The sequence below is a fragment of the Salvelinus fontinalis genome, chromosome 11 (genome assembly GCF_029448725.1).
Source record: "Salvelinus fontinalis isolate EN_2023a chromosome 11, ASM2944872v1, whole genome shotgun sequence".
Lineage (NCBI taxonomy): Eukaryota > Metazoa > Chordata > Actinopteri > Salmoniformes > Salmonidae > Salvelinus > Salvelinus fontinalis.
The window spans coordinates 47085965-47106275 of record NC_074675.1 but is presented as its reverse complement, the minus strand read 5'-3'; the positions used below and the strand labels follow the sequence as shown (position 1 = coordinate 47106275).

General features: G+C 42.8%; 1 protein-coding gene across 3 annotated transcripts in view; it reads right to left on the bottom strand.

The window, feature by feature from the left end:
• rtn3 (reticulon 3) overlaps positions 1-19856 on the bottom strand; it is a 31135-nt gene extending 11279 nt beyond the window's left edge. Inside the window, exons 1-3 of one of the 3 annotated variants that reach the window (XM_055938903.1) lie at positions 19565-19856; positions 12237-12284; positions 4578-7073 (exon numbers count right to left, since the gene is read on the bottom strand). In XM_055938903.1, the coding sequence (XP_055794878.1) occupies positions 4578-7073; positions 12237-12284; positions 19565-19661 (2641 nt within the window). In that variant the 5' untranslated portion in view covers positions 19662-19856. The remainder of the gene's footprint in view (positions 1-4577; positions 7074-12236; positions 12285-19564) is intronic. The other 2 variants (XM_055938904.1, XM_055938905.1) reach the window with 2 other exon arrangements.
• Between the last annotated feature and the right edge of the window lie 455 nt (positions 19857-20311).

Sequence of the window (20311 nt, the reverse complement as noted above, 5' to 3'; positions counted from 1 at the left end):
AATATGTTGTGTATCAGTTGAAATGTGAAGCCCGGCTGCATGACGGTGAAAAATAAAAACTTGTTTACAGACTGACAGAGCAGCAGCGCCCCTGTTGTAGGAGGACAGACAGCACTCTAATGTTCCTGATGCCGCCTAATTGTCTGCTGAGCAGCGCCAAGTGAACAAGTGGGGTTTCCTCACCCAGCACTGCAGGGGTCTGAGTCCCTCCCAGCATGCTTGCTGGTACCCACAGGGAGGCAGCCTGGGCTGACGGCCCTCGTTCATTATCGTCCCCCCTCCGTGTTACAGGCTCAAGCAACGTTCCCAGTGTCAACAGAGCTGCAGTGGGCTGCTTTCTATCTCACTGGACAGCAACCAGCTCTTAAAGGTACAGGCACCACACCACCTCCTGCTTGGCAGTATGTGTGTTTGACCTAATACAACAGCCTGGACACAGACTGGAATTCTTTACTCCTGTGAAGCTAAACCAGCTGATAAAGCTTCATTATGCAATTCAAATACCATAGGTGATTACACACATTGGCATGGGTGGTTAAGTTTGATTCAAGTCTTCACATGATCCACTTCCTTCAGACTGACTGGCTGGCCCTATCCCTCACAGTCCACATAAACACAGGATTAAAACAAATCTTACTCAAAATTGGACTGCCTGATTTGAACTAATCTTTAAAGGCCTGGCAGCAAGTCAAGATTTTCTTACTAACCCAAGATACCAATGTCCAAAAGTGTACCCCATTTGGGAAGACGACTGATTCATATCAGCAGGAGTTTATCCATATCTTTTTGAGGCCCATTGATGGAAAACTGGTATACCCACGCTGAAATGATCAACAATGGAGCCAATCCACCTAAAAACAGGTAGTTAAAAACGCACTAAAATAAACTTAACTCACCTAGCCAGGCATTCCACGCCTAACAACCTGGAAAGTGGAAGCTGAGGGACAGGACAAGGTTCAAATGGGGACTTGAAAAGAGAAATCCTATACATGTAGCAGATTGAGAGAGAAATAGGCCCAAATATTTAAGCTATGCTTTTTGAATTTTGGTCTTTAAGTATACAGTAACCAGTAGTCAACATTATGAACACCTGCTCCTTCCATTAAACAGCTTTCACCTGGTCAATCGATCATCCCTTATGGATGTTACTTGTTGAATCCACTTCAATCAGTGTAGTTGAAGGGGAGGAGACAGGTTAACTTCTTATGGCTGCAGGGGCAGTATTGAGTAGCTTAGATGAAAAGGTGCCCAGAGGTGCCCATAGTAAACTGCCTGCTCCCCAGTCGCTAATATATGCATATTATTATTAGTATTGGATAGAAAACACTTCTGAAGTTTCTAAAACTGTTTGAATGATGTCTGTGAGTATAACAGAACTCATATGGCAGGCAAAAAACTGAGACAAAAATCCAACCAGGAAGTGGGAAATCTGAGGTTTGTAGGTTTTCAACTCATCGCCTATCAAATATACAGTGTGATATGGGTCATTTTGCACTTCCTAAGGCTTCCACTAGATGTCAACAATCTTTAGAGCCTTGTCTGAAGCTTCTATTGTGAAGGGGGGCCGAATGAGAGGGGATTGCGTAAGCTCTACCATGACCTGAACATGCGCGTTCATGCACTTCTGAAGACAAAGGAATTCTCCGGTTGGAACATTATTGAAGATTTATGTTAAAAACATCCTTAAGATTGAGTCAATACATCGTTTGACATGTTTCTACTGACCGTTACGGAACTTTTTGACATTGTCTGCTTTTAGTGAACGCGCTTCGTGACTTTGGATTCGTTTACCAAACGCGCTAACAAAAGTAGCTATTTGGCCAAATGGACATTACCGAACAAATCAAACATTTGTGGAACTGGGATTCCTGGGAGTGCATTCTGATGAAGATCAAAGGTAAGTGAATATGTATAATGTTATTTCTGACTTCTGTTGACTGCACAATATGGCGGATATATTTTTGTCTTGATTGGGCTCTGAGCGCCGACCTCAGATTATTGCATGGTTTGCTTTTTCCGTAAAGCTTTTTTGAAATCTGACAGCGGTTGCATTAAGGAGAAGTGGATCTAAAATTCCATGTATAACACTTGATCTTTGATCAATTTCCAGAAATACTCATAATTAACGTTCATGTGGCTCTCTGCAAAATCGCCACATGTTTTTGGAACTACTGAACATAACAAGCTACTCTTTGATCAACGTGAGATTTTTTGATATAAATATGAACTTTACCGAACAAAACATACATGTATTGTGTAACATGAAGTCCTATGAGTGTCATCTGATGAAGATCAAAGGTTAGTGATTAATTTTATCTTTATCTCTGCTTTTTGTGACTCCTGTCTTTGGCTGGGAAAATGGCTGTGTTTTTCTGTGATTTGGCGGTGACCTAACAATCATTTGTGGTGCTTTCGCTGTAAAGCCTTTTTGAAATCGGACACTGTGGTGGGATTAACAAAATTACCTTTAAAATGGTATAAGATGTAAAATGTTTGAGGAATTTTAATTATGAGATTTGTTTGAATTTGGAGCCCTGCACTTTTACTGGCTGTTGTCATATCGATCCCGTTAACAGGATTGCAGCCTTAAAAAGTTAAAGGATTTATAAGCCTTGAGACATGGCTTGTGTATGTGTGCCATTCAGAGGGTGAATGGGCAAGATAAAATATTTAAGTGCCTTTGAACGAGGTATGGTACTAGGTGCCAGGCTCACCGGTTTGTGTCAAGAACTGCAACGTTGCTGGGTTTTTCATGCTCAACAGTTTCCCGTGTGTATCAATAATGCTCCACCGCCCAAAGGACATCCAGCCTACTTGACACAACTGTGGGAAGCACTGGAGTCAACATGGGCCAGCATCCTTGTGGAACGCTTCTGACCCCTTGTAGAGTCCATGTCCTGACAAATTGAGGCTGTTGAGGGCAAAAGGGGTGCGGCACTCAATGAGGAAGGCGTTGCCAAAGTTGGGTCAACTCCATATATATAGTGCATTATTGATCAACATGTTAGAATAAAAATGCAACCTTCATCCTTTACTATATACACATTGTTCTAAAGCATCTTTCAAACAGTACTTCACTGTAATAATTCTTTATCACTCCCTCCGCGACTGCATAGCATACACCTTCCCCTAGTTACTGGTTGCCTCAGTGATGACCTACCGCTCCATAGCATGCCCGTGGTGTAGGTTAAGCTCACAGCGACTGTACGGGTTTGAGTGCATCCTGCATTCACTCGTCTGCATACCAGTCAATGTGTGCCAGGTTTGGATTTCCTTTTTGCACTGAGCAGGAAGAGAATAGGAAGAGGGCCCCTATTTGCTTTAACTCTACACTGTGAAGTAGAGGGCTATCCTGCCACTCGGTAAATCAAAAGCAGACGACCATTACACTAAATGTATATAACTAGAGTAGACTTGACAGCTTGTTAGACGGTATGTAACAATGACAGCCGTGATAATGTATGCAGTATTGGATGATCATATGGTCAAAACATTTCTTTACTTCAGTTTATTTTTGTAAATACTTTCTGAAACTGCTTTGTTGGTTAAGGGCTTCTAAGTAAGCATTTCACTGTAAGCTGCATGCGACAAATAACATTTGATTTGAGATATTGAGCAGAAGTCCATTTACTGCATCCTTTGTACCATTAAAACCAAATTGGTCACACACACAGCGTATAATTTTCCAGATAAGGGAAGGAGGGGTGCTGTACCATGATTCAAGAGGAGAGGACAAGATTAATTAGAGCGATTGGTACCCTGCATCTCAGCCTACTGTGACAATTTTCACACAAAAAACAAAGAGGGCCAATGTCCCCTAGCCTGGTCCCATCTGTATAGCCTTTTGCCAACTCACACTTAGGGTCATGCAAACCTGAGAGCAGCCCACAATGACCCATGAATATCAGAGTATTTTTCACATAATTCTCTCTACTGAGTCTGGTCATGCTTTGTAACATCCAATCCAGCAGGATCATAATAATGAATGATGTCATCACAAAAAAAGTTGCGTAAAGTCCACTCCTTCAAAATGACCATCAGTCTCTGGAATGATCGTCTCCCGTCCTGTTCCAAGTGCACTGTAGCGTGGAACGTCGCCCAAAGCAGAAACCCAACACTGGTGGATCGACTATTCCGCCTGACTTCCAGGGACATTGCAAGCAGACACCAGGAAGCCACGTTTGAACTGCCCACCACCCACTGTCCGACCATGATTACTGCCAAGCTTAAGGACATGGGAAGGGGGGGGGGGGGGGGGTCATATTGAAAATACACACACAGCACAATATATAGTTTGACCCTTTTGTAATAACTGCACTCTGAACGTGGAGACCTTCAGAAGGCTTGACTAAAATAAATATTTCAGTAATACACGCAAAGGCACCTGTATCAGAATAAAAAAAGAAAATCAACATGGTGATTATATACCATATGTTATATAGTTAGTGTGCTCCTATTTTGAATAGGAAGACCAAGATGGGAGAAAAGTGCAAGTGAGAGAGAGAGGGGAAGAGTGATCATTGTGCTTTGCTTGTGTGAGGTTAGCAGGCAAAGACCCCAGAGGGAAGACGGGTTACCTGACAAGTGCGTTAGTATTGCTGCCAAGACATGCTCTGCAAGGTGGTAGGCCTCGGCCACCCACACGTCGATGGCTTCTACCTCTTTCGAATATACACCGTCGGAAGCAGGTTTGTTTTGGGGAGAAGGAGGGTCGGAGGTTGTCGATATAAAGGAAGACTGGGATTTCTCAGAAGCCTCGATACTAGACTGGAGGTCAGCCTCCTCCTCTTGGCTGCTGCCCAACTCTTTGAGTGCATTGATAGTGAGGCGTTCCTGCTCCAGATCCATGACCATGGTTGGTGTGGGCTGGGAGGGAGGGGCGCCTGTTTTAGGACACTCATCCTTGGCTGTGAGATCTTGACGGAGGTCTTCTGGATCTTCGTCCTGTCGTGACTTCAGGCACTCCCTCATGAACTCGACGAAGCTGTCCGTGGCACCAGAGACTGAGCAGTCCGGCTCAATGCTTTCTGGGTCACTGGTATTGTCTGGTGACTGGTGTCCTGCTTCAGCTTCCTGAGGGGGATGTGTCTTGCTGTTGACAATGCTATCTGTAATGAGGATTTCATCATTCAATTTCTTCTCAGTCTTGGGCTCCAGGGTGCTGCTGGGCAGTTCGCTCTGGAAAGAGGTGAATGGATCTTTGGGAAACTCCCTGGGAGATGGCTGGCCTCCAACAGGCTTGGGGAAGGAGTCCACTTCAGCCATCGAGGGGATATCCTGCTCCACAGTGGTTGCATTGTTTTGAGGGAGTCGTGTTCCAATATGGATCTGTGAGGTTGGATCGGAAGAAGGCTCACATACAGTGTTAAAGTTCAGCTCTTTATCATCAATGGTGTCATTCATGGATATAAGTGAGTCTTCATCTTCAAAAGACTGTCTGTCGTATTTACGGATTGTGTCATCCTCCATGTAGTTGGATTTTGAAAGCTCAACTGGCTGCATATAATCCTCTTTAATATCAGACTCTTGCTTCTCTTCAAACTTGGATGAGGGGCAAAGTGGACGATCCTGAGCTTCAACATTAGCAGAGCTCGATTTAATTAAGATATCTTGCGAGCCAGTTGACCAGTCATCGTCATCATATTCTGGAAAGTCTGAAAGGTTCTCTGCGGTTTTCTCAGGAGATTTGGCAGTGGAAGGTGAAGACTTCCCATTAGACTCATTGGGAGTCTGTGAGTGGTCAGACTCCACTTTCTGTGCTTGTGAAACGTCAGCACTTGAGCCCTTTGACTCATCATTAGGTACTGTGGTCTTCATATTATCTGTATCCAATTCAGATTTCAGGATGTTGTGTTTAGGTGAGTATTCATCAGAGTCGACAGGAGAGGAGGGAGGAGAATAACCCTCATATTCTAAGGGAGGAATTTGGGTAAATTCCTTTTTCGTCACATCTGGTTGTGGCTCGGGCGTTTTTGGTGCCTCTTTCACAGGGTCTCCTACAACAACTTCATAACTTTCGTCCTCTATTTCAATCTCCATCTCCTCGTCGCTGTAATTCGGCTCGTCCGTCTCAATAACATTGATGGTAGGGACCCGCATTGGCTGCTTTGCTGGCGGGGTTTCCTTTTCTTCAGTAGGGAGAGAAGGAACAGAGGGGTTGTGGGCAGGTGTAGCATCACTTGACGAAGAGGGGCCAGGAATGGAGGCTGTGTCCTCGATGACGGTGTCCTCAGAGTCTCCTGAGCTGTCGACTACCTCTGGGAGCACCAGGTCACCACCCCATGGGGCCTGCTTGGTCTTCAAATCCTTCTCTTTAGAGTCAGAGGAGGGATAGGGAGAGTCCAAACCAGCAGGAGGGGCAGGCGAAGCAGTGAGCTCAGAATGAAGGTCAGGAGGGCCTTGGGTGTCTGTTATGTAAGCTTTAGGTAGGAAGCTCAGGTCAAATTCTTCCTCGACGCTAGACCGCTGCGCTGGGTCTTTGAAGACATTTTTCAGTTCAGGCCTTTCAATGGGAGAGTCCATGAAAGCGTCAGGGACACAGGCAAACGCCTCTGGATCATCAGGCACCACTTTATCTGCCACTTTTATCTCTTGGGATTTGCCATCCTCCTCTGATACAAGAGCATCTTCAAAGTCAGACACAGGGGGTAAGTGAGCTTTCATCCAGGCTGCAGTATCTTCAAACTCACTCCCTTGTCGGGCTTCTCCCATGACCTCAAAGGGGGATTCTGGCGATTCCTGATCAATGGAGGCTCCTTTTTTCTGGAAGGGTGAGGTGCTCTCTGTTGGCGCTTCAGTAGGAGACGTCTCATAGTGGCGCTCTTTGAAGTGAGGGAAGCCGCCGTCGTTCTTGGGCTCCTCCTTTGCTGCCAGGGCCTCCAGTGCCTTAATCCTCTCAGACACGGGGGACGTCACAGTCAGTGAATCATCTTGCTTTCCGTCAGGCTGACCTGATGATGGGTCGCTCCCGTAGTTAACGGAAGAAGATGAGCCGGGTTGAGAAGAACTGGCGAAGCGAAGGGAGGTGGCCACCCCTTCTGAGGGTGTGTCAGAGCCCAGCACCACCCTTTTGTCTGTCGGCCATGCACGGAGGCAGGGAAGGGAAGAAGGAGGGCATAAAAATCACACACTCAAACTCCCATGCACTTCCAGTTATAGTCGGTGGAGGCCATTTTGTTGCAGCCCAAGCAGTCATGCATAGCATGAGACGGTTTAAAGTCAGTAATGGATGAGGGCATCAGTCAGCATGCATTGCTGACTTAACGTCTCAAGTTGTTGCCATTGAAGAGCCTTTTCAATGAGGCAACATTGGAAATGACTTGTATGGTCGAAATGAAGCAGCTCCAAACGAAATAAGAAAATTGTATCTATAAACAAAACTGTTATACTGTGTGACCTGTGGTAGCATATGCATTGTGGTCTACATCACAATCACATCTTTTGCTATTAATATATTTTTTAAGTACAGCTGCATAGACTATGGCCTGGAGTTTTGTTAAAATCGGGTACTCCGTGTCTGGTATGTCTTACAAAATACTTGTGATGGAGAAAGGGTTGGTACACTCAATCTATCCTTCCTTCCTTTATCTGGGTAATATCAACAACCTTACTGAGAACCGTTGAGCAGTCACTTCACATCTCCCGAAGACCAACATCATAGAACTGAATGTGACAACAGGGACCAGATATAAAATGTGCCTAGAAGCAAAGGTCACATAGGATAAATGCTCCCCATTTTAACTTGCAATGCCTTTTAAAATGGGCCAGAGACTCAGGTCAAGCGACTGTAGCCTAGTATAAACAGGAGTTAAATTAAAAAGGTGTTATTTCTATAATGACCTAATTAACAAATAATTTGATTACCAAATGAGCTACCATCTGAAAACAACCTATAGGCCTACATACGAAGGGCGATACGAAGAAGGGGAATACTCTTCTTCGTGTCTTCAATACTGCAGATGACATTGCGTTACTTACACAGACAACATAATTATAATTATGTTTAAGCGTCATACCATAATCTTGTAAATTAGGTACAATATTAATCAAACAGAAGAACGACAATCCAATATCTTTAATGTACTGAGATGACTCATCCCAGGAATGAATACAGTGCACTACCTCAGACTCAAAAATATAACCGGAGTGAAATTAAAACATCATTGATTTACAGGACTAGTCTCATCCTCAGATGACCTACGGACCAATTTTCAAGCATAACTACATCGGACTATTCTGGCCTTGTCCCACCCGACCATCGGTGTAATCAATAACAACACCCAGCTAACACAGCACACATAACAAGCTGGACAATAGTCCTGGTGTTAAGGCTTCCTAAATCATGTCCCCCCTGTGCTGCAGTCTGTCAATACACCACTAAGCACGCTAACCTGCTGCTATTGCCACACGCCACAGCTGAAGTGACAGAGTCAGACTGGGACAAGGATCCCCTCAATGGCACAGTGCCACGGGTATCCTGGGTCATACATACATAATCCGCAAGATGTTCCAAGCTGCTCCAATAATCACATGATCCCTTTTGAGCTTAATGGTCCCCCCCTGTACTTTTCCAACACCCAGAGACAAGCAATCATAGTGGAGAATTGGCAGCTATATTGGGAGGTACACATCAGCTGTCTGCTTGCCTCTGCCATCCCCAGGCAAACAGAGACCAAGGTTTGACCTCTGCTTTGAGGCAATATCTCCGGAAGGAACAGGTCAAATATGCAGCTGGTACTTTTTCCAAATGCAACAAGGTCCACTTCTCCTTCTATATGGTTATTTACTATAAATGGAGTCAAGAGATCCTAATCTAAAGAGGAACAAATCAATGGCGCCATTTATTTTCAAATCCAATGTTATAGTACATTTCATAAACTACCCAACAGCTTACGTCAATGAGTTAATAGTATTGTGTTATTGTAGCTTGGTGCTCTGTATAGGCATTGTGGCCAGTCAGCTTGACCCTGCAGCCATCCTAAACCCACAGCACCGTGGACATGTTGTTCATCAGTACACAACTCAAGGGTGGGCTGTTTTGGTCTGGACCTTCCCCTCCCATTGAGGTCCATTATGCATTGTTCAAACTAGGCCACATAGACGAATGGACTTTCCATCTAGCCGAAAACAATGTAGCATTTTGGCTCGACGCAAGTAAACAAAACAGCTACTGCACCGTGAACAGGAAATCAGAGCCACTGGCAACAGGGAGCCGACACTCCCTGATTGGAATCACAAATAACACGACCCAAAAACATATAAGAAACTGTCAAACACAGTTTAGTAATACTCGTTCAACCTCTGATGAGAACATCACTTCCTGTGGTCCTCAGTTGTTAGAGATAGAGGTTATTATATTACGTCATCTCCTCCCCACAGTAATTGGAGTTGAGTGCTAAAGTGTGTGGGACTTTAAAAAAGGGACACTCGTTACTAATCCCCATTTTAAATGGTCTATTCAACATGGTCCAACAAACGTCTCACGTCCCAAAATATGTCTAGCAGGAAGACTCAAAAAGGGAGGCATTTCTTCAAGATGAGAAAGTGGAAATCAGCTCAATAATTTTGGCACTATGCGGATGAGACAAATAGTTTACTTGATAAGACACAGCCTTCCAGTAGGGATCACAGCTTAGCTAAATCCAGAAAAGGTTTGCCTCTAGACACCTTTAAAAAAAGGACTAGAACTGCATATTAGGTACACTTGAAGGTATGAGGATATTGCGCGTTGTGGTAAGCCTACAATCTGTTATTGTTAAAAAATGATACAAGTACTACTATTCACAAAAGCATGAACACAGTGGAATATTTTTGCTGCAGAGAAAAGGAGTCACTGTATGATAAGAGATCAAATTCCATTGGGTACAGCAGTGTCATTTCCAATTAGTGATTGATGGAATAGCTCCCAGGCCCATCTCCCTCACCGTGTGATTAGCTGTTTGACTTAATATCCTAGCACTACATAGGACAGATTCAGTTTCTGGCCATCTAGTCTAGAGGTCGACCGATTAATCAGAATGGCCGATTAATTAGGGCCGATTTCAAGTTTTCATAACAATCGGAAATCGGTATTTTTGGGCGCCGATTTGCCGATTATTAAAAAATATTTTAACTTTTTTACACCTTTATTTAACTAGGCAAGTCAGTTAAGAACACATTCTTATTTTCAATGACGGCCTAGGAACGGGGCAGAACGACAGTTTAACCTTGTCAGCTCGGGGGATCCAATCTTGCAACCTTACAGTTACCTAGTCCAATGCTCTAACACCTGATTACATTGCACTCCACGAGGAGCCTGCCTGTTACGCGAATGCAGTAAGCTAAGGTATGTTGCTAGCTAGCATTAAACTTACCTTATAAAAAAACATTGACTGTCATTGCCTTTCTTAAAATCAATACACAAGTATATATTTTTAAACCTGCATATTTAGCTAAAATAAATCCAGGTTAGCAGGCAATATTGAAGACCCATGAAAGCTGGTGGTTCGTTTTAACATATGTTCTCATGTTATTTGAGACTAAATAGATTTTATTTATGTATTATATTAAGTTAAAATAAGTGTTCATTGTTCATTCAGTATTGTTGCAGTTGTCATTATTACAAAAATGTGTGTATGATATATATAAATGTTTTTATTTATTTTTATAGATCGGCGTCGGCTTTTTTTGTCCTCCAATAATCGGTATCGGTGTTGAAAAATCATAAATCGGTCGACCTCTAAACTAGTCTGGCTTAAGTTTAATACTCTTGCTATACTGTCCAGGTCTACACATTGTAGGCTACTTTTATAAAAACTAATGAAATTGTGTTTCAGAAAACAAACCAAGCAAAAAAAGCTACATCAAGAAAACAAAATATATACATTTTAAGATAGCCAAAAAGTAGTTTTTATTTTAGGGACTCCAGCAGTGGTGACATGCAAAAAGCTTAAGAAGCTATAAGCAGAGGTAGAGGGGCAGAGCGCATCCAGGGAGGAGGGCTCCGACCCCAGCCTTATGCGGGCATAGAGCAGCGAGTGGAGTGGGTCCCTCCCCAGTGCCTCTCATCCTCCAGTGCCGGTGAAGGGACTGGGGTGGGAGGCTCTTCGAGATGGGGCATAAGGCCTGGATGAAGGGGCCATCTATCCAAGGACAGCTAGGGCCCTTCTGGGACAACCAACCTGAGCCATTTTTAGAGTTTTTCCTCATTGTGAACTTGAACTTCTCTCAGCTTTCTTAAAATAAGGTGGCAATCTTGGGATTATCTTGGACCTACAGTGCCGTTGACCTAAATAATGCGACAGAGTGGAGCAGGCAGTAAAGACTAGAAATAGATCCGCTTGCTGTCATTTGTAGGTCTTGTCAGTTTTCTGATAGGGGTAAAGATCAGCGAGCAGGGGGGGGGGTTCTGGGGGAGGTTAGAGGGAGCTTTGGGGAATTACTCAACTAATTCCAAACATGCAATATTCCTCATCACTGTGCTGCTAGTTTGATGCCTCCTTGATGCCAATTTATTCCATCAATTTCAACCTATTCCACTGGGAAAGTCAGTGCATTCCATTGGGAATCAATCTACTGTATCACTACACCATCAATAGATGGCTTGATCCATTACTGTACATCTCAATTAGCTCTGTGGATTAATCAATTCACCACGTGTCAGGCTGTGTGTCTAGCATATATGCTGTATCCAGTATGGTACATCACATGCATGCCTGAAGACATCTTCGCTTAAAAACAGGCTTTAAACCTGAACTCTGTGCAAACTTCCCTTAACAATATATATATATATTTTTTTTAAACAGGTGATTCTCCCTTGCCATGCACCATGGGCGTCAGTCAGGGGCTTCGGGGTTGGGCCTGTTGGTCCTAGTAATTAAACAGGTCTGGCCTCCAGTTGGGGGGGGGGGGGGGGGGGGGGTGAAAATTCCAAGTCAGACACTGTTGAAAGAGGGAGGAGCCTCGCTGCCCAGCTAAATTGCAATTAGTGCAGGCGGTCAGCAGGAAACAGGTGGGATACAGTTACAGGGCTTCTAGGGGTGGGCTCTGTTGAAGATTGCGTAGTGGGGGTGGAATTAAATGTTTCCAGGCCTCTAGTATGAAGTTCTTGGTCTGGACTAGAGTAGGAGAAGGGCACTAGAGAGGAATGGAAGGCATTACAGCAGCAGCCGAGCAAGAGAGAATGACAGGGAAAGAGAGCGTGAAGGTCGTGAAAGGGAGGATAGCAGACGAGCAGCGTAACAGAACCATACACTTGCCTTGAGGAGACTGAATGAGAGATACAGGCGAAGAGGAAAGAAAGGAATCTGAAAAAATTAAAAAAAGGACAGAAGAATGAACATCCTACAGTGGCAGAAAATAACTCCCATCCCCATAACAACCACCCACCATTTTATACATTAACGTCAACTGGATGCCTGGTGGGACTCCCACTAATCCAGCCTTATATCAACTATACAATACTGTATGCTTTACAACGTCAGAAGCTACGGTAAAATAACTACTAACATGCAAGCCCCATGCAGCTGGTAGTGTCTACCAGTTTACTACCAATATACACCTATGATCAACTTAATCCATGCCCTTTAACATTTCTTATGCAAGGAAAGACAATAACAAATATGACAAACGCAAATTCTTCACTACGCACAAATAACGATGCTTCCAACAACGTCACTCTTCTCATAACATTGTATGGTACTTTCCATAATTTTTATGCAATTTGTACATATTTCTCCTTTGGTTTACGATACCCGTTGCCAATCAGACACCCACATTGCACCTGCTTGATGGTAATTCATTATGTAACCCAAGTGATCACAAGAACAGTTTTTGTAGAGCAATAGTCCCATCTAACAGCCTCCATGAATATCGAAGGAGGAACAAGGTTTTGCTTTTCCTCCCTTAAACATTTAACAGCTGGGAAACACCAGAGGAGACATGTAGGGGAATTTATTCAGCTGTGAGTGAGATGGGGTGGCAACAATGATGTATATAAACCAAGGACTACTAATGCCATGTATTGACCATTGAGAGGCTTTGAAGCCACCGGTCGGCCATATTGACACCCCTAGTAGGAGCAGTCCTCCATAGGAATTCTACAGTAGTTTAATTACATGTATTCAAGGACAAAATTATGTGTATGTAAGTATTTTAGTTTTAGTGCAGACAGTGACATTAGTAATCTCTACAGATTGTACATTAAGGAAATCTTTGTATTTTCATTTAGCTCACATACAATTTAAAAAGTATGCATTAAGGTGTCTAATATAAGTGGGGCAAAAATGAATGTAGACATTAATACATTTTACAACGGCGGGAGAGTACCAAGATGGAGGAACAGGGGCTTCAACACAGAGCCACCTATTAGTCATCTAGTGTATACATGCAGCCACTACAGTTGAAGTCAGAAGTTTACATACACCTTAGACAGTTTCACAATTCCTGACATTTAATCCTAGTAAAAACTCCCTGTCTTAGGTCAGTTAGGATCAGCAATTTATTTTAAGAATGGGAAATGTCAGAATAATAGTAGAGAATGATTTATTTCAGCTTTTATTTCTTTCATCACATTCCCAGTCGGTGAGAAGTTTACATACACTCAATTAGTATTTGGTAGCATTACCTTTAAAGGGTTTAACTTGGGTCAAACCAAGCGTTTCGGTTGTCCTTCCATAAGCGTCCGAAAATAAGTTGGGTGAATGTTGGCCCATTCCTTCTGACAGAGCTGGTGTAATGGAGTCAGGTTTGTAGGCCTTGCTCAGACACTTTTTCAGTTCTACCCACAAATTATCTATAGGATTGAGGTCAGGGCTTTGTGATGGCCACTCCAATACCTTGACTTCATTGTCCTAAAGCCATTTTGCCACAACTTTGAAAGTATGCTTGGGGTCATTGTCCATTTGGAAGACCCATTTGCGACCAAGCTTTAACTTCCTGACTGATGTCTTGCTTCAATGTATCCACATCATTTTTCTTCCTCATGAACCCATCTATTTTGTGAAGTGCACCGGTCCCTCCTGCAGCAAAGCACCCCCACAACATGATGCTGCCAGCCCCGTGCTTCACGGTTGGGATGGTGTTCGTCGGCTTGCAAGCATCCCTCTTTTTCCTCCAAACATAACGATGGTCATTACGATCAAATAGTTCTATTTTTGTTTCATCAGACCAGAGGACATTTCTCCAAAAAGTACAATCTTTGTACCCATGTGCAGTTGCAAACCGTAGTCTGGCTTTTCTATGGCGGTTTTGGAGCAGTGGCTTCTTCCTTGCTGAGCAGCCTTTCAGGTTATGTCGATATAGGACTCGTTTTACTGTGGATATAGATACTTTTGTACCCGTTTCCTCCAGAATCTTCACAAGGTCCTTTGCTGTTCTGGGATTGATTTGCACTTTTCGCACCAAAGTATGTTCATCTCTAGGAGACAAAACGCATCTCCTTCCTGAGCGGTATGACGGCTGCATGGTCCCATGGTGTTTATACTTGCGTACTATTGTTTGTACAGGTGAACGTGGTACCTTCAGGCGTTTGGAAATTGCTCCCAAGGATGAACCAGACTTGGAGGTCTACAAATTTTTTCTGAGGTGTTGGCTGATTTCTTTTGATTTTCCCATGATGTCAAGCAAAGAGGCACGGAGTTTGAAGGTATGGCCTTGAAATACATCCACAGGTACACCTCTAATTGACTCAAATGATGTAAATTAGCTTATCAGAAGCTTCTAATGCCATGACATCATTTTCTGGAATTTTCCAACCTGTTTATAGGCACAGTCAACGTAAACTTCCGACTTCAACTGTATAATCTTGTCTTGTCCATGCACCCTCTGAATAGCACAGAAACACAATCCATTTCTCAAGTCTTAACATTTCTTCTTTAACCTGTCTCCTCCCCTTAATCTACACCGATTGAAGTGGATTTAACAAGTGACCATAGCTTTCACCTGGATTTACCTTGTCTGTGTCATGGAAAGAGCAGTTGTTCTTAATGTTTTATAGACTCAATATATGTGTGTAAGATATATGGTAAAGTTCAAGAGCCGGTTAATCAATTAGAGTCATCGTCACCCCAAAACGATTCACGTAGGAGACTGGCTGATCAGGTCGACGAGCCCTTGCTATGTAACATTCCTCTTTAAGAGCCTGGGCGAGTCTTAATCTACCTATGCCACACCTGCAATAAGAAAATTAGTCAACGTTACGCTTCTGTCGCTGACAATTCCAAATAGCCTGAAACCATTGGTGGTAGCGTGCAAGTACACGAAGCATTTCAGAAGGAAACGTATCCTCCCAGTGTTCACAAAAACAACCTCTAGAGTCACTTATCTAAGAAGATCTATGCAAGAGAACCACTCCCTTTTAGCAGACTGACAAAGATGAAAAATGTGCATTTTTACAGACTTTAACCATTCCTCTTGTTAAGGTTGTCTATGACAAGCGTTAAACATGGCTTCATATAGCTCGTGTTTCCAACACTTCCAGCCTTGATACAACATTCTCATGACCGGCAGACATGAGTAGGAAGTGAACCTGCTTTGGCACCATGCTGCCCTATTCTCTAATACTGGATCTGGATGTAGGCTCATCTATGGGGGAGCCCTTGAGGGCCAATGGCACACAACTGAACGAGGGCCTAACATTGCATTCCCAGTCCTACCAGCCATTTCTGTCCCATCCCGAGGAAAGTCAAGTCAAGACACTCAAACCCCCGGGGGGGCCAGTTTGCTGCCTCAGCCAGATTTACTGACCTTAGACTATATAGTCTGCCAGAACAGAGCGCCAGCCAGAGAGGGGGAGAAAATAAGAGGCAGATAGGAGAGGGAGCCAAAAGTACCCCATGTTCTCTCACAAACTACAGCCATGGTCTTATCTGCAGGCTCCTCATTGCACTGGCCTAGATTCTGGATCATTCCTCAGCCTGTATCTGTTTCACTGCATCTTAACACTCAAGCTAAAACCAGCCGAATGTTGATTCCCACTCTGCAAAACGCAGCATTTCAAATAATAACATTTCTAGTCTAAAGTAATCCTTAGTCACTACTGTAGCTTGAGCTAGCACACATCTTTCAAACATCTTGCCGTTTTCTGACCTCGACCGTCGTTCTAACTGAAAACGGGTGGAAATCCAGATCAAAATGTCCATAGCCTATGAAACAGGAGAGTCGGTAGAGCACCGGATTTAGCTCTGATAACACAGTAATATTACCGAGTTTGAATAATGCATCTCCAGTCCAGTAGTTGTTTTGGGTTTTACAGGCAGTGTTTTAACTTCCTATTAAAACAGACGCAGGAAGAAAGAAAATAGCACTGAATCAAACACTGACAACTTGAACAGCATTTCTGAGATATTCAGAAATCATTGTAACAAATTCTCCTGTACAGTCCAACAAAACAGTAGACCCATGGACACTCTGCCACCTTAGATAAATGGTTCCATTGACGGAGCTTGCACAATCACCTCGTAAAAGCAGCATCGAAAAGAATAGGGGGTGCTTTTCATGAACTAAATAACCCTGACAATCAACTGGCTCAATGCACTTTTAGATGTGAGACCTCTTAGGTTGATCTCTATGGTCACTTCCTTAGTGTTGTCACTCAAGTGTGTTGAGAATGAAGTAGGCATGAAAGAGACTGGCCAACACCGGCCTCAGAGAGCAAGATAGGCCAAGTGTGCAAAGCGGTCATCAAGGCAAAGGGTGGCTACTTTACAGAATCTCAAATATAACAAATATTTTGATTCGCTTAACCCTTTTTTGGTCACTACATTATTCCATATGTGTTATTTAATAGTCTTGATGTCTTCACTATTATTCTACAACGTAGAAAATAGTAAAAAAAATAAAATAAAGAAAAACCCTGGAATGAGTAAGTCTTTCCAAACTTTTGACTGGTACTAAGTCCATTTGGTTTCCTCCAGACTGGATGCTACATTACCTTTGCCACGGGACATTGAAACTGTACGACAGTAGCGCCAAGGGTCCAACAAGGACTGTAGTGTCATCATTAAATCATACAGCTGACGTAAGGGGGGAAAAAATAGTAATGACAAGGCAACTGGCATCTGGTCTGTGTGACCAAGGCCAAATGAAAGAATGGTAGACGGACAACTGACAATGTAGCATGGACTTCAGAAAAATGCGAAGGCAATCCCAATATATTGGAGATCAGTTAAAACAAACATTTAAATTGACACTTTTTTTTAAAACGGAAAAGGTTATCACACTGGGCTAACGCGTCGAGCACACTGACAGCGTTGTTGCGCAAACTAGTGAACAGTATCATCTGGATATGTATATAACTAAAGTTCAACATTCACCTTCTGCTACCATTTCTGTCACGCCGTCGACGCATACAGTTTGACGCATACGTTCGATAACTCCAACATACGCACCACACCGAACGCACTGCAACTGCCTCTGCAACGCAGTGCTGCAAGGCAAACACAGCGTTTCATTGGAAATGAATGTAATTCTGGTGTACCAAAATGCAACGACGCTGTCGGTGTGATCGAAGCGTAAATATGACTCCCCTTTGAAACATGTACCAGTTAGTAAATGACTGTGACACACCCACTTGAGGCAATATAACTGGTATTCAGCCTTGAACAGATTACAGAAGCATTCCCCGTTTGCAATATGAGCTGGGTTCCTTTTTAGCATGCCTTTGAAATGATATACAGTAAACTACATTTAAAGGGGTTGGTTGTTAACATATGGTAAAGTAAGCCTGTTACACACAACCTGTATGTCAACCAATAAAGTAATGCTTTTCTATTTAAGAGCAGTTTGTACATTGATCATCTGATTAGGCTACTTTAGTGTAGTTTTTTTTTTTTTTTTTTTTTAAATACAATATACATGCAGTGAAGCCGCTCAACAACTACGTCACATTGGTCATCGAATAGCCTCCCATCCACAGCGACACAGAAGCAACCAGGGTCAACGCCCTGCTCAAGGGAAAGATCCCCCCCACAGTTCCCAAAGAGCTGCCCCTCAACCATCCAAGACCTCCCACACAGTCCCCCCGAAGAAAAAAAGTATAATTCCATTCCCCACCCAATGCACCAACAAATTGAACAAAAGAGAAAAAGATTAAAGACAAAGGAAAACGCAAAAAAACAAAGACAAAAATCCTAACAGCAAGGCCAACTGAATATGTTTGAGTGCATGTATGGCAGTGTAACATTTATTTTACTATCATTGCCCCATTAGTATTTGCCAACATAGCATAATATACAGGAAGTTATAGCCTAATACACAGCTCCAAATGTACTCCCAACAGATGCTTGTTTCAAGTTTTATAAGTGAGACAAGGTTTGCTGAATAGATGGATTATACTACTTGAAATGCCCTTCCCTAATGGACAAAATACTGTCAGTTTGAAGACTATTGCAGAGACAAGTGTCCTTTCCTCCCCCCAATCATATAGCTTACAGGACACATGCATCTAAAGACAAAATAGAAATGAAAAACAGACCATAGAATCAATGCATCATAGCGAACAAATGAGAGGGATTGGACTGTGAAGCACTAATATTCTTGCATGGCTTTGTTAACCAATGTGCAGGTGATTTGGCAACAGGAAAAACAGCAGCCTATAAGAGGTCCTCCCTTAAAATTTGCAGTTGCCCAATAACAATCAACAATGTATATAAACCCTGGATTGTTGATGCCATCCATGTATTGAGGGGAGGCAGGTAGCCTAGTGTTGAGTGTTGGACTAGTAACTGAAAGGTTGCAAGATCAAATCCCCGAGCTGACAAAGTAAAAATCTGTCGTTCTGCCTCTGAATAAGGCAGGGACACTGTTCCTCGGCCATCAGTGAAAATAAGAATTTGTTCTTAATTAAATGACTTGCCTAGTTAAATATATTACAATGGGGGAGTGCCAAGATGGAGGAACGGTGACTTCATAACAGCGCCCCCTGTCAGCCAACTAGTGTATTTACAAATCATTGGTAACAATGAATCTGCAGTGCAGATCAGTCCCTGCAACATGTAGCCATTTCACCGTGGCCCAAATAGAGAATAAAATGTGTCATCGCGTTCTGTTTCCTTGTCTGGTAAATACAAAGTTCGGGATTGCAGAGATTGAGAAAACTTTGGCAGAACAAGTAGACTAGTTTGGTGTTCCATCAAATCGTGGTGCGCGTTTCTCGAACCAACGACGGGTAGGTGGTAACCGTGTTCTAAAACAATTTCTCGTCAGTGGAGTATCGTTCGATCCCATAAATGGTGGTGGGTGTTTGTTGGTAAAGTAAAACGTCTAATATTATGATATTTAGCACCCTTTGACGCTCACAAAAATGCAAAATCATCAGCTTACAAGGTATGGACTACTTGTTCAACAACTTGACTATGTCAAGTGCTTACAGAGACAAGGATAATATACTGGTTAACCTAACCAACGAACAAATAAGTGTAGAGCTAAGCATTTTAAATGTACCTGCCTTTCACGGTCCCAAAACATTGTTTTTTGACGGTCTTACATTAGAGCAACGGGCTACTTTATTTCAAAGCACCTGTGTTACTGAACGTTTAAACAGAATTTCTATGTTGACTATTGCAACATAGAATGACATCCATCTTACCCGACATTTTTGAGTCTTTGGTCGCAACAGAGTTCTGTCCATCGGCAAGCCCCTGCGACGATGATATCTGGGCGGACTGGGTCATTGAATCTGCCATTTTCCTGTAATTTCACAATATTCTGCACAGTAACGGCGAGAATAAATTTAGTTTTGTCTGTTAATGCTGTCCTTAAAATAACCTCTTCTTCCGACTTTCCTCCTATTCCCAAAGAGCTGGGTGCAAGTGTCACCGAGCCTGTGCACCTTCACGCGCACGTACTGAAGCGCTGTGAGTGCAGGATAGAAAGAGCGAAACAAGGCGGACATTTGACGTTAGCTCATTTAAAGGGCTATACCCAACATTTTCCCATTGTGTTTATAAATGTATAGCCTATTTATGGAAAAATACCTACCACATTTTATTATGCAAACATGACCCTATGTTTTCTAATTTGAGAATGTAAATAGGCCTTATAAAGTGCTTAGGCTATAAAAAAAAAAAAGCTAAGCCCAGTGTAGGCCTATTCACAGAGATGGGCAGTATTTGTGTTACATGTATTGGAAATATGTATACTGAACATAAATGTAAAGCAAAATGCAATAATTTCATAGATTTTTACTGTTACAGTTCATATGAGGAAATCAGTCAATTGAAATAAATTCATTAGGCCCTAATCTGTGGATTTCACATGACTGGGAATACAGATATGCATCTATTGGTCACAGATACCTTAAAACAAAATTGGCCTCACAATGGGCCCAATGGAT